Source organism: Taeniopygia guttata, chromosome 34 (genome assembly GCF_048771995.1).
Source record: "Taeniopygia guttata chromosome 34, bTaeGut7.mat, whole genome shotgun sequence".
NCBI lineage: Eukaryota > Metazoa > Chordata > Aves > Passeriformes > Estrildidae > Taeniopygia > Taeniopygia guttata.
This window is the reverse complement of record NC_133059.1, coordinates 3,053,564-3,071,832: the sequence shown is the minus strand read 5'-3', so window position 1 is coordinate 3,071,832 and position 18,269 is coordinate 3,053,564. Positions and strand designations below refer to the sequence as shown.

General features: G+C 51.4%; 1 protein-coding gene across 2 annotated transcripts in view; it reads right to left on the bottom strand.

Annotated features, from left to right (window-relative positions):
• Positions 1-1,060: 1,060 nt before the first annotated feature.
• RELB (RELB proto-oncogene, NF-kB subunit) overlaps positions 1,061-18,269 on the bottom strand; it is a 31,049-nt gene continuing 13,840 nt past the window's right edge. The window contains exons 6-12 of one of the 2 annotated variants that reach the window (XM_072920926.1): positions 18,014-18,145; positions 15,985-16,089; positions 9,235-9,377; positions 8,254-8,326; positions 6,004-6,072; positions 4,433-4,510; positions 1,061-3,204 (exon numbers count right to left, since the gene is read on the bottom strand). In XM_072920926.1, coding sequence (XP_072777027.1) covers positions 2,918-3,204; positions 4,433-4,510; positions 6,004-6,072; positions 8,254-8,326; positions 9,235-9,377; positions 15,985-16,089; positions 18,014-18,145 — 887 coding nt within the window. In that variant the 3' untranslated portion in view covers positions 1,061-2,917. Of the gene's footprint in view, positions 3,205-4,432; positions 4,511-6,003; positions 6,073-8,253; positions 8,327-9,161; positions 9,378-15,984; positions 16,090-18,013; positions 18,146-18,269 lie in introns of both variants that reach the window. The other variant, XM_072920925.1, reaches the window with a different exon arrangement.

The following is an 18,269-nucleotide window of genomic DNA, read 5'->3' as shown; positions in this document are numbered from 1 at the left end:
TACTGGTCCCAGTTCCAGCCCCATACTGGTCCCAGTTCCAGTTCCATACTGGTCCCAGTTCCAGCCCCAAACTGGTCCCAGTCCCAGTTCCATACTGGTCCCAGTTCCAGCCCCAAACTGGTCCCAGTTCCAGTTCCATACTGGTCCCAGTTCCAGCCCCAAACTGGTCCCAGTTCCAGTTCCATACTGGTCCCAGTTCCAGCCCCAAACTGGTCCCAGTCCCAGCCCCAAACTGGTCCCAGTTCCAGTTCCATACTGGTCCCAGTTCCAGTTCCAAACTGGTCCCAGTTCCAGCCCCAAACTGGTCCCAGTTCCAGCCCCAGACTGGTCCCAGTTCCAGTTCCATACTGGTCCCAGTTCCAGCCCCAAACTGGTCCCAGTTCCAGCCCCAGACTGGTCCCAGTTCCGGCCCCAAACTGGTCCCAGTTCCAGTTCCATACTGGTCCCAGTCCCAGCCCCAAACTGGTCCCAGTTCCAGCCCCAAACTGGTCCCAGTTCCAGTTCCATACTGGTCCCAGTTCCAGTTCCATACTGGTCCCAGTTCCAGCCCCAAACTGGTCCCAGTTCCAGTTCCATACTGGTCCCAGTTCCAGTTCCATACTGGTCCCAGTTCCAGCCCCAGACTGGTCCCAGTTCCAGTTCCATACTGGTCCCAGTTCCAGCCCCAAACTGGTCCCAGTTCCAGCCCCAAACTGGTCCCAGTTCCGGCCCCAAACTGGTCCCAGTTCCAGCCCCAAACTGGTCCCAGTTCCAGTTCCATACTGGTCCCAGTTCCAGTTCCATACTGGTCCCAGTCCCAGCCCCAAACTGGTCCCAGTTCCATACTGGTCCCAGTTCCAGTTCCAAACTGGTCCCAGTTCCAGTTCCAAACTGGTCCCAGTTCCAGCCCCAAACTGGTCCCAGTTCCAGTTCCATACTGGTCCCAGTTCCTGTCCCAAACTGGTCCCAGTCCCAGTTCCATACTGGTCCCAGTTCCAGCCCCAAACTGGTCCCAGTTCCAGCCCCAAACTGGTCCCAGTTCCAGTTCCATACTGGTCCCAGTTCCAAACCCACTCGTGGCTGTTCATCCATTATTTTATTCCACACAAAATCCTGAAGAATTTTGGGAATTTTGGGGGTTTTTGGAAGGATTTCGTGCGGATTTTTGGGAATTTTGGGAGGATTTTGGGAGGATTTTTTGGGAATTTTGAGGGGGATTTTGGGAGGATTTTTGGGAGGATTTTTTGGGAATTTGGGGGTGATTTTGGGAGGATTTGGAGAGGGATTTTTGGGAATATTGGAAGGATCTTGTGGGGATTTTTGGGAATTTTGGAAGGATTTCATGTGGATTTTGGGGAATTTTGGAAGGATTTCGTGTGGATTTTCGGGAATTTTGGAAGGATATCATGTGGATTTTTGGGAATTTTGGGAGGATTTCGAGGGGATTTTGGGAGGATTTTTGGGAATTCCAAGGAGGATTTCCAGGGGGATTTTGGAAGGATCTGGTGGGGATTTTTGGGATTTTGGGGGGATTTTGAGAGATTTTGGAAGGATTTTGGAAGGATTTCGTGTGGATTTTTGGGAATTTTGGGGGGATTTTGGGAGAATTTTTGGGAATTGCAATGGGGATTCCGAGGGGGATTTGGGGAGGATTTGGAGGGGGATTTTTGGGAATTTGGGGGATGATTTTGGGATGATTTTGGGAGGATTTTTGGGAATTCCAATGGGGATTCCGAGGGGGATTTGGGGAGGATCTGGAGGGGGATTTTTGGGAATTTTGGGATTATTTTGGGAGAATTTTTGGGAATTCCGAGGGGGATTCTGAGGAGGATTTGGGGATGATTTGGGGAGGATTTTTGGGAATTTTGGGATGATTTTGGGAGGATTTTTGGGAATTCCGAGGGGAATTCTGAGGGAGATTTGGGGAGGATTGGGAGGGGAATTTTTGGGAATTTTTGGGGCGATTTTGGGGGGATTTTGGGCGGATTTTTGGGGATCATGAGGAGGATTCTGAGGGGGATTTGGGGAGGATTTTTGGGAATTTTGGGATGATTTTGGGAGGATTTTTGGGAATTCCGAGGAGGATTCCGAGGGGGATTTTAGGATGATTTTGGGATGATTTTGGAAGGATTTTTGGGAATTTTGGGGGGGATTTTGAGGGGAGTTTTTGGGAATTTTGGGGGGATTTTGGGAAGATTTTTGGGGATTCCGAGGGGGATTTGGGGAGGATCTGGAGGGGGATTTTTGGGAATTTGGGGGATGATTTTGGGATGATTTTGGGAGGATTTTTGGGAATTCCAATGGGGATTCCGAGGGGGATTTGGGGAGGATCTGGAGGGGGATTTTTGGGAATTTTGGGATTATTTTGGGAGAATTTTTGGGAATTCCGAGGGGGATTCTGAGGAGGATTTGGGGATGATTTGGGGAGGATTTTTGGGAATTTTGGGATGATTTTGGGAGGATTTTTGGGAATTCCGAGGGGAATTCTGAGGGAGATTTGGGGAGGATTGGGAGGGGAATTTTTGGGAATTTTTGGGGCGATTTTGGGGGGATTTTGGGCGGATTTTTGGGGATCATGAGGAGGATTCTGAGGGGGATTTGGGGAGGATTTTTGGGAATTTTGGGATGATTTTGGGAGGATTTTTGGGAATTCCGAGGAGGATTCCGAGGGGGATTTTAGGATGATTTTGGGATGATTTTGGAAGGATTTTTGGGAATTTTGGGGGGGATTTTGAGGGGAGTTTTTGGGAATTTTGGGGGGATTTTGGGAAGATTTTTGGGGATTCCGAGGGGGATTTGGGGAGGATCTGGAGGCGGATTTTTGGGAATTTTGGGGAGATTTTTTGGGGATTCCAAGGGGGATTCTGAGGGGGATTTTGGGATGATTTTGGGAGGATTTTGGGAGTATTTTTGGGAATTTTGGGAATTTTGGGAAGGCTCAGCCCTCCCCCCCCGGGAAGAGGTGGGACCCCAAGAGGCTGGAAATGGGGGGGGGGTCCCCGGCCGGGGGGGGCTCGGCCAGGAGCAGCTCCGGGCCCAGCGGGAATTCCGGGAATTCCGGGAATTTCGGCAGCTCCGGGAATTCCGGGAACTTGGGGAACTCCGGGAATTCCGGGAATTCCGGGAATTCCGGGAATTTCGGGAATTCCGCCCGGGACACCCCGAAGGGGGCGAAGAGTTGGGGAAGGGGATCCAGAGGCTCCGGATCGGCCGGGAAGGCGCCGTCTGCGGGAAATCGGGAAAATGGGAATTTTGGGGGGAAAATCGGGAATTTCGGGGGAGAAAATGGGAATTTTGGGGAGAAAATGGGAATTTGGGGGGGGAAATGGAAAATTTTTGGGAAATAAAATGGGATTTGGGGAGGAAAATCGGGAACTTAGGGGGAAAATGGGAATTTTGGGGGGGAAAATGGGAATTTTGGGGGGGAAAAATGGGAATTTGGGGGGGAAAATTGGATTTGTGGGGGAAAATTGGGAATTTTGGGGGGGAATTGGGGATTTTGGAAGGGAAGAATTGGATTTGTGGGGGAAAATTGGGAATTTTGGAAGGGAAAAATGGGATTTTGGGGGAAAATTGGGGATTTTGGGGGGGAAATGGGAATTTTGGGGGAGAAATGGGAGTTTTGGGGGAAAAATGGGAATTTTGGGAGGGGAAAATGGGAATTTGGGGGGGGAAATGGGAATTTTGGGGGAGAAAAATGGGAATTTTGGGGGGAAATTGAGGATTTTGGGGGGAGAAAATGGGAATTTTGGGGGGGAAAAATGGGATTTTTGGGGGAAATTGGGGATTTTGGGGGAGAAAATGGGAATTTTAGGGGGGAAAATTGGGAATTTTGGGGGGGAATTGGGGATTTTGGGAAGGAAAAATTGGATTTGTGGGGGAAAATTGGGAATTTTTAATGGGAAAAATGGGATTCGGGGAGGAAAATCGGGAATTTGTGGAGAAATGGGAATTTGGGGGGGAAATGGGAATTTTGGGGGGGGAAATTTTTGGGAAATAAAATGGGATTTTGGGGGGAAAATTGGGATCTTGCAGGGAATTGGGAATTTTGGGGGGGAGGAATGGGGATTTTAGGGGAGAAAATGGGAATTTTTTAAGAAATAAAATGGGATTGGGGAGGGGAATTGGGAATTCTGGGGAGAAATTGGGGATTTGGGAGGAAAAACTCCGGGATTTTTGGAGGGAAATCGGGAATTTGGGAGGAAAATGGGAATTTGTGGGGAGGGAATTGGGATTTAGGGGGAAATTTGGATTTTAAGGGAGAAAATTTGTATTATTTTGGGGGGAAAATGGGATTTTTAGAGGACAAATTGGGTTTTTTTTGGGGGGGAATTGGGGATTAATGGGAGATTGGGATTTGGAGAGGAAATTTGGGATTTTGGGGGGTAAATTTGGGATTTTGGGGGGGTAAATTTGGGATTTTGGGGGGTAAATTTGGGATTTGGGGTCGCACCTGGGGGGCCCAGGGGGACGAAGTGCTCCAGGTACCCCGGGGGCTTCTTCCTGCGCTTGGCCTCGATCCCGAACGGGTCTGGGGGCACCGGGGGGGGGGTCACGGCACCGGGACCCCCAAAATAACCCCAAAATACTCCCAAAATACCCCCAAAATACCCACAAAAATATCCCCAAAATATCCCCAAAAATACCCCCAAAATAGCCACAAAATACCCCCAAAATATCCCCAAATTCCCCTAAAATCCCCTTCAAAATCCCCCAAATCTATCCCCAAATTCCCCAAAATGCCCCCAAAAATCCCGCAAAAAATCCCCAAATTCCCCCAAAAATCCCCCTCAAAATCGCCCAAAATGATCCCCAAGTTCCCCCAAAATACCCCAAAAATACCCCCAAAATTTCCCCAAATTCCCCAAAAATATCCCCAAATTTCCCCAAAATACCCCAAAAAAATCCCCCAAAATACCTCCAAAAATATCCCCAAAATACCCCCAAAAATATCCCCAAATCCCCACAAAAATCCCCACAAAAATATCCCAAATTTCCCAAAATCCCCCTCAAAATCCCCCCCAAAAATATCTCCAAATTACCCCAAAATCCCCCCCAAAAGACCCCAAAAATATCCCCAAATTCCCCCAAAAATTCCCCAAATTCCCCCAAAATCCCCCTCAAAATCCCCCCCAAAAACCCCCCAAAAATATCCCCAAGTTCCCCCAAAAATATCCCCGAAATACCCCCAAAAATATCCCCCAAAAATATCCCCCAAAAAATCCCCAAAATACCCCCAAAAATATCCCCAAATTCCCCCAAAATCTCCCTCCAAATCCCACCAAAAATCCCCCAAAAACCCCCAAAAAATATCCCCAAAATTCCCAAAATCCCCCTCAAACCCCCCCAAAAATATTCCCAAATTACCAAAAATATCCCCAAATTCCCCCAAAATACCCCCAAAAAACCCTCCAAAAATATCCCCAAATTCCCCCAAAATCCCCCTCAAAATATCCCCAAAAACCCCCCAAAAATATCCCCAAATTCCCCAAAATCACCCTCAAAATCCCCCCAAAATATCCCCAAATTCCCCCAAAATCTCCCCCAAAAATTCCCCAAATTTCCCAAAACCCCACCAAAATCCCCTAAATATTCCCAAAAAATATCCCCAAATTTCCCAAAAATGCCCCCAAAAATATCCCTAAAATCCCCCCAAAAATTTCCCAAAAATCCCCCCAAAATATCTCCAAAATTCCCCCAAATTCCCCCCAAATCCCCTCAAATCCTCCCAAATTCATCCCAAATTTTCCCAAAATCCCTCCCAGTTCCCCCCAGTCCCTCCCAGTCCCTCCCAGTATAACCCAGTCCCTCCCAGTTCCCTCCCAGTCTGTCCCAGTCCCTCCCAGTCCCTCCCAGTCCCTCCCAGTCCCTCCCAGTTAATCCCAGTCCCTCCCAGTCCCTCCCAGTCCCCCTTTAACCCCTCCCAGTCCCTCCCAGTCCCTCCCAGTCCCTCCCAGTTTGTTCCAGTTTGTCCCAGTCCCTCCCAGTTCCCCCCAGTATAAACCAGTCCCTCCCAGTCCGCACCAGTTGCCGAGAGCCCCTCGAGCAGTTCGGGCATTCCCCGTTTGCGCTTCACCTGCACCCGGTAACTGTCTGTGGGGTTAATTACAGCGGGGGTTAATTAATTAATTACACCGGGAATTAATTAATTAATTACAGCGGGAGTTAATTAATTACAGCGGGAGGTAATTAATTACACCGGGAGTTATCCTGGTTAGTTATCCCGGTTAGTTGTCCTGGTTAGTTATCCTGGTTAGTTATCCCGGTTAGTTGTCCTGGTTAGTTATCCCGGTTAGTTATCCCGATTATTTATCCTCGTTAGTTATCCCGGTTGGTTATCCCGGTTAGTTATGCCAGTTAGTTAGTTATCCCGGTTAGTTATCCCGGTTAGTGATCACGGTTAGTTATCCCAGTTGGTTATCCCAGTTAGCTATCCTGGTTAGTTATGGCTGTTAGTTATCCCTGTTGGTTATCCGGGTTAGTTATCCTGGTTAGTTATCCCGGTTAGTTATCCCTGTTAGTTATCCCGGTTAGTTATCCTGGTTAGTTATCCCCGTTGCTTATCCTGGTTAGTTATCCCAGTTAGTTATCCCGGTTAGCTATCGCAGTTAGTTATCCCGGTTAGTCAGTTATCCTGGTTAGTTATCCCAGTTGGTTATGCTGGTTAGTTGTCCCGGTTATTAGTTATCCCAGTCAGTTAGTTATCCCAGTCAGGTATCCCAGTTAGTTAGTTATCCCGGTTAGTTAGTTATCCCGGTTAGTTGGTTATCCCGGTTAGTTGGTTATCCTGGTTAGTTGGTTATCCCGGTTAGTTAGTTATCCCGGTTAGTTGGTTATCCTGGTTAGTTGGTTATCCTGGTTAGTTGGTTATCCCGGTTAGTTAGCTATCCCGGTTAGTTAGTTATCCTGGTTAGTTGGTTATCCCGGTTAGTTAGTTATCCCGGTTATCAGTACCTGCACCGGCTGTTCCCAGTGCCCCATCCTGTTATCCCGGTTAGTTAGTTATCCCGGTTAGTTATCCCTGTTAGTTAGTTAGTTATCCTGGTTAGATAGTTATCCTGGTTAGTTAGTTATCCCGGTTAGTTAGTTAGTTATCCCAGTCAGTTTTCCTGGTTAGTTATCCTGGTTATCCTGGTTAGTTAACCCGGTTAGTCAGTTATGTCGCTGTCCGTGAGGCGCTGCAGGAACAGCTCCACCTGCACCGGCTGTTCGGTTGGTTAGTGAGTTAGTTAGTTAGTTAGTTAGTTAGTTAACCCGGTTAGTTAACCCGGTTGGTTAGTTAGTTAGTTAACCCGGTTAGTTAACCCGGTTGGTTAGTTAGTTAGTTAACTGGTTAGTTAACTGGTTAGTTACCGGTGTCCTGGGGCAGGTAGGTGAAGCGGAAGGCCTCATGCAGTTATCCTGGTTAGTTAGTTAGTTAGTTAGTTAGTTAGTTAGTTAGTTAGTTAGCTGTCCGTCAGGCGCTGCAGGAACACCTCCCGCTGCCCAGCCCGCTGTTACCCGGTTAGTTAGTTAGTTAGTTAACTAGTTAACTGGTTAGTTACCGGTGTCCCGGGGCAGGTAGGTGAAGCGGAAGGCCTGGCTGCGCTGGCTGTCCGTCAGGCGCTGCAGGAACACCTCCCGCTGCCCAGCCCGCTGTTACCCGGTTAGTTAGTTAGTTAGTTAACGGGTTAGTTAGCTGGTTACCGGTGTCCTGGGGCAGGTAGGTGAAGCGGAAGGCCTGGCTGCGCTGGCTGTCCGTCAGGCGCTGCAGGAACACCTCCCGCTGCCCAGCCCGCTGTTACCCGGTTAGTTAGTTAGTTAGGTAACTAGTTAACTGGTTAGTTACCGGTGTCCCGGGGCAGGTAGGTGAAGCGGAAGGCCTGGCTGCGCTGGCTGTCCGTCAGGCGCTGCAGGAACACCTCCCGCTGCCCAGCCCGCTGTTACCCGGTTAGTTAGTTAGTTAGTTAATGGGTTAGTTAGTTAGTTAACGGGTTAGTTAGCTGGTTACCGGTGTCCCGGGGCAGGTAGGTGAAGCGGAAGGCCTGGCTGCGCTGGCTGTCCGTCAGGCGCTGCAGGAACACCTCCCGCTGCCCCGCCCGCTGTTACCCGGTTAGTTAGTTAGTTAGTTAACGGGTTAGTTAGCTGGTTACCGGTGTCGCGGGGCAGGTAGGTGAAGCGGAAGGCCTGGCTGCGCTGGCTGTCCGTCAGGCGCTGCAGGAACACCTCCCGCTGCCCAGCCCGCTGTTACCCGGTTAGTTAGTTAGTTAGGTAACGGGTTAGTTAGCTGGTTACCGGTGTCCCGGGGCAGGTAGGTGAAGCGGAAGGCCTGGCTGCGCTGGCTGTCCGTCAGGCGCTGCAGGAACACCTCCCGCTGCCCAGCCCGCTGTTACCCGGTTAGTTAGTTAGTTAATGGGTTAGTTAGTTAGTTAATGGGTTAGTTAGCTGGTTACCGGTGTCCCGGGGCAGGTAGGTGAAGCGGAAGGCCTGGCTGCGCTGGCTGTCCGTCAGGCGCTGCAGGAACACCTCCCGCTGCCCCGCCCGCTGTTACCCGGTTAGTTAGTTAGTTAGTTAATGGGTTAGTTAGTTAGTTAATGGGTTAGTTAGCTGGTTACCGGTGTCCCGGGGCAGGTAGGTGAAGCGGAAGGCCTGGCTGCGCTGGCTGTCCGTCAGGCGCTGCAGGAACACCTCCCGCTGCCCAGCCCGCTGTTACCCGGTTAGTTAGTTAGTTAGTTAACGGGTTAGTTAGCTGGTTACCGGTGTCCTGGGGCAGGTAGGTGAAGCGGAAGGCCTGGCTGCGCTGGCTGTCCGTCAGGCGCTGCAGGAACACCTCCCGCTGCCCAGCCCGCTGTTACCCGGTTAGTTAGTTAGTTAGTTAACGGGTTAGTTAGCTGGTTACCGGTGTCCTGGGGCAGGTAGGTGAAGCGGAAGGCCTGGCTGCGCTGGCTGTCCGTCAGCCGCTGCAGGAACACCTCCCGCTGCCCAGCCCGCTGTTACCCGGTTAGTTAGTTAGTTAGTTAATGGGTTAGTTAGCTGGTTACCGGTGTCGGGGGGCAGGTAGGTGAAGCGGAAGGCCTGGCTGCGCTGGCTGTCCGTCAGGCGCTGCAGGAACACCTCCCGCTGCCCCGCCCGCTGTTACCCGGTTAGTTAGTTAGTTAGTTAACGGGTTAGTTAGTTAGTTAACGGGTGAGTTAGCTGGTTACCGGTGTCCGGGGGCAGGTAGGTGAAGCGGAAGGCCTGGCTGCGCTGGCTGTCCGTCAGGCGCTGCAGGAACACCTCCACCTGCACCGGTTCCTGCAGCTCCAGGTGGGCGTAGGGCGGCGTCCGCAGCACGATGGCGACCTGGCGGTGAACGTCGGCCTGCGAGAAATCCGCCCGCGCCTCCCACGGGGGCCGGCGGAACACCACCGCGATGTCCTCTGGAAAAAACGGGAATTAATTCCATGGGAATGTGGGAGAAATCCGCCCGCGCCTCCCACGGGGGCCGGCGGAAAATCACCGCGATGTCCTCTGGAAAAAACGGGAATTAATTCCATGGGAATGTGGGAGAAATCCGCCCGCGCCTCCCACGGGGGCCGGCGGAACACCACCGCGATGTCCTCTGGAAAAAACGGGAATTCTGTGGGATTTGGGAACACCACCGCGATGTCCTCTGGAAAAACGGGAATTCTGTGGGAATGTGGGAACACCACCGCGATGTCCTCTGGAAAAACGGGAATTCTGTGGGATTCCAGGATTTGGGATGTGGGATTTGGGATTTGGGATTTGGAATTTGGGATTTGGGATTTGGGATATGGGAGAAATCCGCCCGCGCCTCCCAGGGGTGCCGGCGGAACACCACCGCGATGTCCTCTGGAAAAAAAATGGGAATTCCATGGGAATGTGGGAACACCACCGCGATGTCCTCTGGAAAAAACGGGAATTCTGTGGGATTTGGGAATGTGGGATATGTGAGAAATCCGCCCACGCCTCCCAGGGGGCCCGGCGGAAAATCACAGCGATGTCCTCTGGAAAAAACGGGAATTAATTCCATGGGAATGTGGGAACACCACCGCGATGTCCTCTGGAAAAAACGGGAATGAATTCCATGGGAATGTGGGAGAAATCCGCCCGCGCCTCCCAGGGGGGCCGGCGGAACACCACCGCGATGTCCTCTGGAAAAAACGGGAATTAATTCCATGGGAATTCCATGGGAATGTGGGAGAAATCCGCCCGCGCCTCCCAGGGGGGCCGCCGGAACACCACCGCGATGTCCTCTGGAAAAAACGGGAATTCTGTGGGAATTCTGTGGGATTTGGGATGGAGAAATCCGCCCGCGCCTCCCACGGGGCCCGGCGGAACACCACCGCGATGTCCTCTGGAAAAAACGGGAATAACACGGGAATTTGGGAATTTGGGAATGGAAAAAGACCAGGAATTCCATGGGAATGCAGGAATTTGGGAATGCAAAAACAGCAGGAATTCCCTAGGAATGCGGGATTCAGGAATGCGAAAACAGCGGGAATTCCATGGGAATGCGGGAATTTGGGAATACAAAAAGATCAGGAATTCCATGGGAATGCGGGAATTTGGGATTTGGGAATGTGGGATCAGGTATGGGAATTCGGGAATTGGGAATGTGGGATATGGGAGAAATCCGCCCGCGGCTCCTGCCAGAAAATCACTGTGATGTCCTCTGGAAAAAAGTGGGAATACCCTGGGAATGCGGGAATGCAGGATTTGGGAATGCAGGATTTGGGAATCTGGGATTTGGGATTTGGGATGTGGGATGTGGGATTTGGGATTTGGGATGTGGGATGTGGGATGTGGGATATGTGAGAAATCCGCCCGCGCCTCCCACGGGGCCCGGCGGAACACCACCGCGATGTCCTCTGGAAAAAACGGGAATTCTGTGGGATTTGGGATGTGGGAATGTGCGAGAAATCCGCCCGCGCCTCCCAGGGGGCCCGGCGGAACACCACCGCGATGTCCTCTGGAAAAAAATGGGAATTCCATGGGAATTCCATGGGAATGTGGGAGAAATCCGCCCGCGCCTCCCACGGGGCCCGGCGGAAAATCACCGCGATGTCCTCTGGAAAAAACGGGAATTAATTCCATGGGAATGTGGGAACACCACCGCGATGTCCTCTGGAAAAAACGGGAATTCTGTGGGAATTTGGGATGTGGGATTTGGGAGAAATCCGCCCGCGCCTCCCACGGGGCCCGGCGGAACACCACCGCAATGTCCTCTGGAAAAACGGGAATTAATTCCATGGGAATGTGGGATTTGGGATTTGGGAATGTCGGATTTGGGATTTGGGATTTGGGATATGGGAGAAATCTGCCCGCGCCTCCCAGGGGGCCCGGCGGAACACCACCGCGATGTCCTCTGGAAAAAACGGGAATTAATTCCATGGGAATGTGGGATTTGGGAGAAATCCGCCCGCACCTCCCACGGGGCCCGGCGGAACACCACCGCGATGTCCTCTGGAAAAAACGGGAATTAATTCCATGGGAATGTGGGATTTGGGATTTGGGATTTGGGATTTGGGATGGAGAAATCCGCCCGCGCCTCCCAGGGGTGCCGGCGGAAAATCACCGCGATGTCCTCTGGAAAAAAAATGGGAATTAATTCCATGGGAATTCCATGGGAATGTGGGATTTGGGATGTGGGATATGGGAGAAATCCGCCCGCGGCTCCCAGGGGGCCCGGCGGAAAATCACCGCGATGTCCTCTGGAAAAAACGGGAATTCTGTGGGATGTGGGATGTGGGAGAAATCCGCCTGTGACTCCCACCAGAAAACCACTGCGATGTCCTCTGGAAAACAGCCGGAATTCCATGGGAATGTGGGATTTGGGAATGTGAAAACAGCCGGAATTCCACGGGAATGTGGGATTTGGGATATAGGATCAGGTATGGAATGGGATGTGGGATTTGGGATTTGGGATTTGGGATTTGGGATTTGGGATTTGGGATGTGGGATGTGCGAGAAATCCGCCCGCGCCTCCCAGGGGGCCCGGCGGAAAATCACCGCGATGTCCTCTGTGAAAAACGGGAATTAATTCCATGGGAATTTGGGATTTGGGATCAATTATGGGAATGTCAGATATGGGATTTGGGATTTGGGATTTGGGATATGGGATATGGGAGAAATCCACCCGTGACTTCCACCAGAAAACCACCACGATGTCCTCTGGAAAAAAATGGGAATTCTGTGGGAATGTGGGATTTGGGATTTGGGATCAATTATGGGAATGTCAGATTGGGAATTTGGGATTTGGGATGTGGGATTTGGGATATGGGAGAAATCCGCCCGCGCCTCCCAGGGGTGCCGGCGGAACACCACCGCGATGTCCTCTGGAAAAAACGGGAATTAATTCCATGGGAATGTGGGAACACCACCGCGATGTCCTCTGGAAAAAACGGGAATTCTGTGGGATTTGGGAATGTGAAAACAGCGGGAATTCCGTGGGAATGTGGGAGAAATCCGCCCGCGCCTCCCAGGGGTGCCGCCGGAACACCACCGCGATGTCCTCTGGAAAAAAAATGGGAATTCCCTCGGAATTTGGGATTTGGGATCAGTTATGGGAATGTCAGATATGGGAAATGGGATTTGGGATTTGGGATGTGGGAGAAATCCGCCCGCGGCTCCTGCCAGAAAATCACTGTGATGTCCTCTGGAAAACAGCCGGAATTCCCTGGGAATGCGGGATTTGGGAATGTCGGATTTGGGAGAATGTGGGATATGGGATATGGGATGTGGGATGTGGGATTGGAGATTTGGGATGTGGGATTTGGGATGTGGGATTTGGGATGGAGAAATCCGCCCGCGCCTCCCACGGGGCCCGGCGGAACACCACCGCGATGTCCTCTGGAAAAAAAATGGGAATTCTGTGGGAATTCGGGATTTGGGATCAATTATGGGAATGTCAGATATGGGAAATGGGATTTGGGATGTGGGATATGAGAGAAATCCGCCCGCGCCTCCCAGGGGGCCCGGCGGAAAATCACAGCGATGTCCTCTGGAAAAAAACGGGAATGAATTCCATGGGAATGTGGGAATTGGGATTTGGGAATGTGGGAGAAATCCGCCCGCGCCTCCCACGGCGCCCGGCGGAACACCACCGCAATGTCCTCTGGAAAAAACGGGAATTCTGTGGGATTTGGGAGTTGGGAATGTGGGATTTGGGATGTGGGATATGGGAGAAATCCGCCCGCGCCTCCCAGGGGGGCCGGCGGAACACCACAGCGATGTCCTCTGGAAAAAACGGGAATTAATTCCATGGGAATGTGGGAATGTGGGGTTTGGGAATGTGGGATTTGGGATTTGGGATTTGGGATATGTGAGAAATCCGCCCACGGCTCCTGCCAGAAAATCATCACGATGTCCTCTGGAAAAAAACGGGAATTCCATGGGAATGTGGGATTTGGGAATGTGGGATTTGGGAATGTGGAATGTGGGATTTGGGATATGGGAGAAATCCGCCCGCGCCTCCCAGGGCGCCCGGCGGAAAATCACCGCGATGTCCTCTGGAAAAAACGGGAATTCTGTGGGAATTCAGGAATTTGGGATATGGGAATGTGGAATATGGGATGTGGGATATGGGAGAAATCCACCCGCGACTTCCACCAGAAAATCACAGCGATGTCCTCTGGAAAAAACGGGAATTCTGTGGGAATTCGGGATTTGGGATCAGTTATGGGAATGTCAGATATGGGATTTGGGATTTGGGATGTGGGATATGGGAGAAATCCGCCCGCGCCTCCCACGGGGCCCGGCGGAACACCACCGCGATGTCCTCTGGAAAAAACGGGAATTCTGTGGGATTTGGGATTTGGGATTGGAAAAACAGCCAGAATTCCATGGGAATGTGGGATTTGGGATTTGGGAATGTGGGAGAAATCCGCCCGCGCTTCCCACGGGTCCCGGCGGAACACCACCGCGATGTCCTCTGGAAAAAACAGGAATTCTGTGGGATTTGGGATTGGAAAAACAGCGGGAATTCCCTCAGAATGTGGGATTTGGGATGTGGGATTTGGGATTTGGGATGTGGGATATGGGAGAAAGCCGCCCGCGCCTCCCAGGGGTGCCGCCGGAACACCACCGCGATGTCCTCTGGAAAAACGGGAATTAATTCCATGGGAATGTGGGATTTGGGAATGTGGGATGTGGGATTTTGGAATGAAAAAAAGACCAGGAATTCCATAAGAATGAGGGATTTGGGAATGCGGGATTTGGGAATGCAGCTGTGCTCCCATGTATGCCCAGGTGTGTGTCCAGGTGTGATACCAGCCATGCCCAGGTGTACCCAGCTGTGTGCTCAGCTGCCTCCAGGTGTGTGCCCAGCCATGCCCAGGTGTGTTCCCAGGTGTGCCCAGGTGTGCCCAGGTGTACTCAGGTGTGTGCCCAGGTGTTCTCAGGTGTGATCCGTGCCATGCCCAGCTGTGCCCAGGTGTGATCCCAGGTGTGTGCCAGGTGTGCCCAGGTGTGTTCCCAGCCGTGCCAGCTGTGTCCAGGTGTGTTCCCATGTGTTCCCAGATGTTCCCAGGTGTTCCCAGGTATATCCCAGGTGTCCCAGGTGTGATCCCAGATGTGCAACAGCTGCCCTGAGTGTGCCCAGGTGTGTTCCCAGCCGTGCCCAGGTGTGCCCAGGTGTTATCCCAGGTGTGCCCAGGTGTGCCAATGTGTACCCAGGTGTGTTCCCAGGTGTGATCCCAGCCATGCCCAGGTGTGTTCCCAGGTGTGCCCAGGTGTGCCCAGCCATGCCCAGGTGTGTTCCCAGCTGTTCCCAGCCATGCCCAGGTGTTCCTAGGTGTGCCCAGGTGTGCCCAGCCATGCCCAGGTGTGTTCCCAGCTGTTCCCAGCCATGCCCAGGTGTTCCTAGGTGTGCCCAGGTGTGCCCAGCCGTGCCCAGGTGTGATCACAGCTGTGCCCAGGAGTGTTCCCAGCTGCCCCAGCTGCCTCCAGGTGTGCCCAGGTGTCCCCAGCTGCTTCCAGGTGTGCCCAGGTGTGTTCCCAGCCATGCCCAGCTGTACCCAGGTGTACCCAGGTGTACCCAGGTGTGCCCAGGTGTGTGCCCAGGTGTCCCAGGTGTGCCCAGGTGTGTTCCCAACCATGCCCAGGTGTGATCCGAGCCGTGCCCAGGTGTGTGCCCAGGTGTGTGCCCAGGTGTGTGCCAGATGTACCCAGCTGCCCCAGCTGTGCCCAGGTGTGCCCAGGTGTGCCCAGGTGTTCCCAGGTGTGATCCCAGCCATGTCCAGGTGTTATCCCAGCCATGCCCAGGTGTACCCAGCTGTGCCCAGGTGTGTGCCCAGCTGCCCCAGCTGTGCCCAGGTGTGTGCCCAGGTGTTCCTAGGTGTTCCCAGGTGTTCCCAGGTGTGTGCCAGGTGTGTGCCCAGCTGTGCCCAGGTGTGCCCAGGTGTGTGCCAAAGTGTACCCAGGTGTGTTCCCAGCTGTTCCCAGGCATGCCCAGGTGTGATCACAGCCATGCCCAGGTGTACCCAGCTGTGTGCTCAGCTGTGTCCAGGTGTGTTCCCAGGTGTTCCCAGATGTTCCCAGGTGTTCCCAGGTATATCCCAGGTGTCCGAGGTGTGATCCCAGATGTGCAACAGCTGCCCCGAGTGTGCCCAGGTGTGTTCCCAGCTGCCTCCAGGTGTGCCCAGGTGTGCCCAGGTGTGCCCAGCTGTTCCCAGCTGTGCCCAGCTGTGCCCAGGTGTGTGCCCAGGTGTGCCCAGCAATGCCCAGGTGTGCCCAGGTGTGTTCCCAGCCGTGCCAGCCATGTCCAGGTGTGTTCCCAGGTGTACCCAGGTGTGTTCCCAGCCATGCCCAGGTGTGCCCAGGTGTGCCCAGGTGTGTGCCCAGGTGTGCCCAGGTGTTCCTAGCCGTGCCCAGGTGTGTTTCCATGTGTTCTCATGTGTTCCCATGTGTGCCCAGCCGTGCCAGGTGTGCCCAGGTGTTCCCAGGTGTGCCCAGGTGTACTCAGGTGTGTGCCCAGCTGCCCCAGCTGTTCCCAGGTGTGACCCGATCCATGCCAGCCGTGCGCACCTTTCTGCACCTTGTCGCAGAGCAGGTAGAGCTCCTCCCCGCCCGTGCAGGGGCCGCTCTCCTTGTTCATGCGGCAGATCCGCAGCTCCGACGTCGTCGTCGACTCTGCGGGATTTCGGGAATTTCGGGAATTTCGAGGATTTTGGGAATGTTGGGAATTCTTCGGGATTTTTTTGGGAATTTTTTGGGAATTTTTTGGGATTTTTTTTTTGAATTTTTAGGGGTTTTTTGGGAATTTTTGGGGATTTTTTTGGATTTTTTTCTGAATTTTCCGGGATTTAAAAAAAAAAAATCTGGAATTCTTTTTTATTTTGGGGAAAAATATTTGGGGGAATTTTTTTAATTTTTGGGAGAATTTTTGGGGGAATTATTTGGGAAATTTTTGGGGAATTTTTGGGGTGTTTTGGGAATTTTTGGGGGATTTTTTTGGATTTTTTTCCGAATTTTCCGGGATTAAAAAAAAAAAAAACTGGAATTCTTTTTTATTTTGGGGGAAAAATATTTGGGGGGAATTTTTAAATTTTTGTGAGAATTTCTGGGGGAATTATTTGGGAAATTTTTGGGGAATTTTTGGGGTGTTTTGGGAATTTTTGGGGGATTTTTTTTGATTTTTTCCAAATTTTTGGGGATTTTTTTTTTTATCTGGAATTCTTTTTTATTTTGGGGGAAAATTTTGGGGGGATTTTTTTGGGGAGAATTTTTGGGGGAATTTTTGGGAAAGTTTTGGGAATTTTTTTGGGAATTTTTGGGGGGTTTCGGGGATTTTTGGGGGATTTTTTTGGATTTTTTTCGAATTTTTGGGGGATTTTTAAAGAAAAATCTGGAATTCTTTTTTATTTTGGGGGAAAATTTTGGGGGTTTTTTATTTTATATTTTGGGAGAATTTTTGAAGGAATTTTTGGGGATTTTGGGGGGATTTAAAAAATTTTTTTCAAATTTTTGGGGGATTTTTTTTTTTCTTCAAAATTTTTTATTTTTGGGGTAATTTTTTGGGGAATTCTTTTGATTGATTATAATTTTGGGGGGGGAATTTTTGGGGAATTTTGGGGGGATTTTTTTAGGTATTTTTTTGAAATTTTGGAGGACTTCATACATTTTTCTGAATTTCTTTTAAGAGGGACTTTTTTGGCATTTTCTGGGATTTTTTTTCAACTTTGGGGGAATTATTTTTATTTTTAAAAGTTTTTGGGGGGAGTTTTTGGGGAATTTTTAAAGAACTTTTGGGGAATTTTTTTTTTTTTTGGCCTGTTTCGGGAATTTTTTTTGGGATAATTCTGAGATATTTCTGGGATATTTTCAGGACATTTCGGGGCTATTTTTGGGGTGAATTTGGGGGATTTTGGGACTCACTCTTGTCGAAGATGGGCTGGGACAGCACCGGGCTGAGGCTCCGGGGGGGATTTTTGGGGCTGTTTTGGGGATTTTTGGGGCTGTTTTGGGGCTGTTTTTTTTGGATAATTTTCAGATATTTCTGGGATATTTTTGGGGTGAATTTGGGGGATTTTGGGACTCACTCTTGTCGAAGATGGGCTGGGACAGCACCGGGCTGAGGCTCCGGGGGGGATTTTTGGGGCTGTTTTGGGGATTTTTGGGGCTGTTTTGGGGCTGTTTTTTGGGATAATTTTCAGATATTTCTGGGATATTTTGGGGCTGTTTTTGGGGTGAATTTGGGGTATTTTGGGACTCACTCTTGTCGAAGATGGGCTGGGACAGCACCGGGCTGAGGCTCTGGGGGGGGATTTTTGGGGCTGTTTTGGGGCTGTTTTTTGGGATAATTTTCAGATATTTTGGGGCTGTTTTTGGGGTGAATTTGGGGGATTTTGGGACTCACTCTTGTCGAAGATGGGCTGGGACAGCACCGGGTTGAGGCTCCGGGGGGGATTTTTGGGGCTGTTTTGGGGATTTTTGGGGCTGTTTTGGGGCTGTTTTGGGGCTGTTTTGGGGCTGTTTTTTGGGGCTGTTTTTGGGGATAATTTTCAGATATTTTGGGGCTGTTTTTGGGGTGAATTTGGGGGATTTTGGGACTCACTCTTGTCGAAGATGGGCTGGGACAGCACCGGGCTGAGGCTCCGGGGGATCCCGGCGCGGTCCCGGAACGAGGCCTGGAAGCAAATCCGGACCACGTTGAGATCGACCTCCTGATGGTTCCGCAGGGAGCCCGCTGGAAACGGGGCGAAAAGCGGCAAAAGTGGGAAAAAACGGGAGAGACGGGGCAGGAACAGGGAAAAAGTGGGAAAAAACAGGAGAAACGGGGCAGGAATGGGGGAAAATGGGGAAAAACGGAA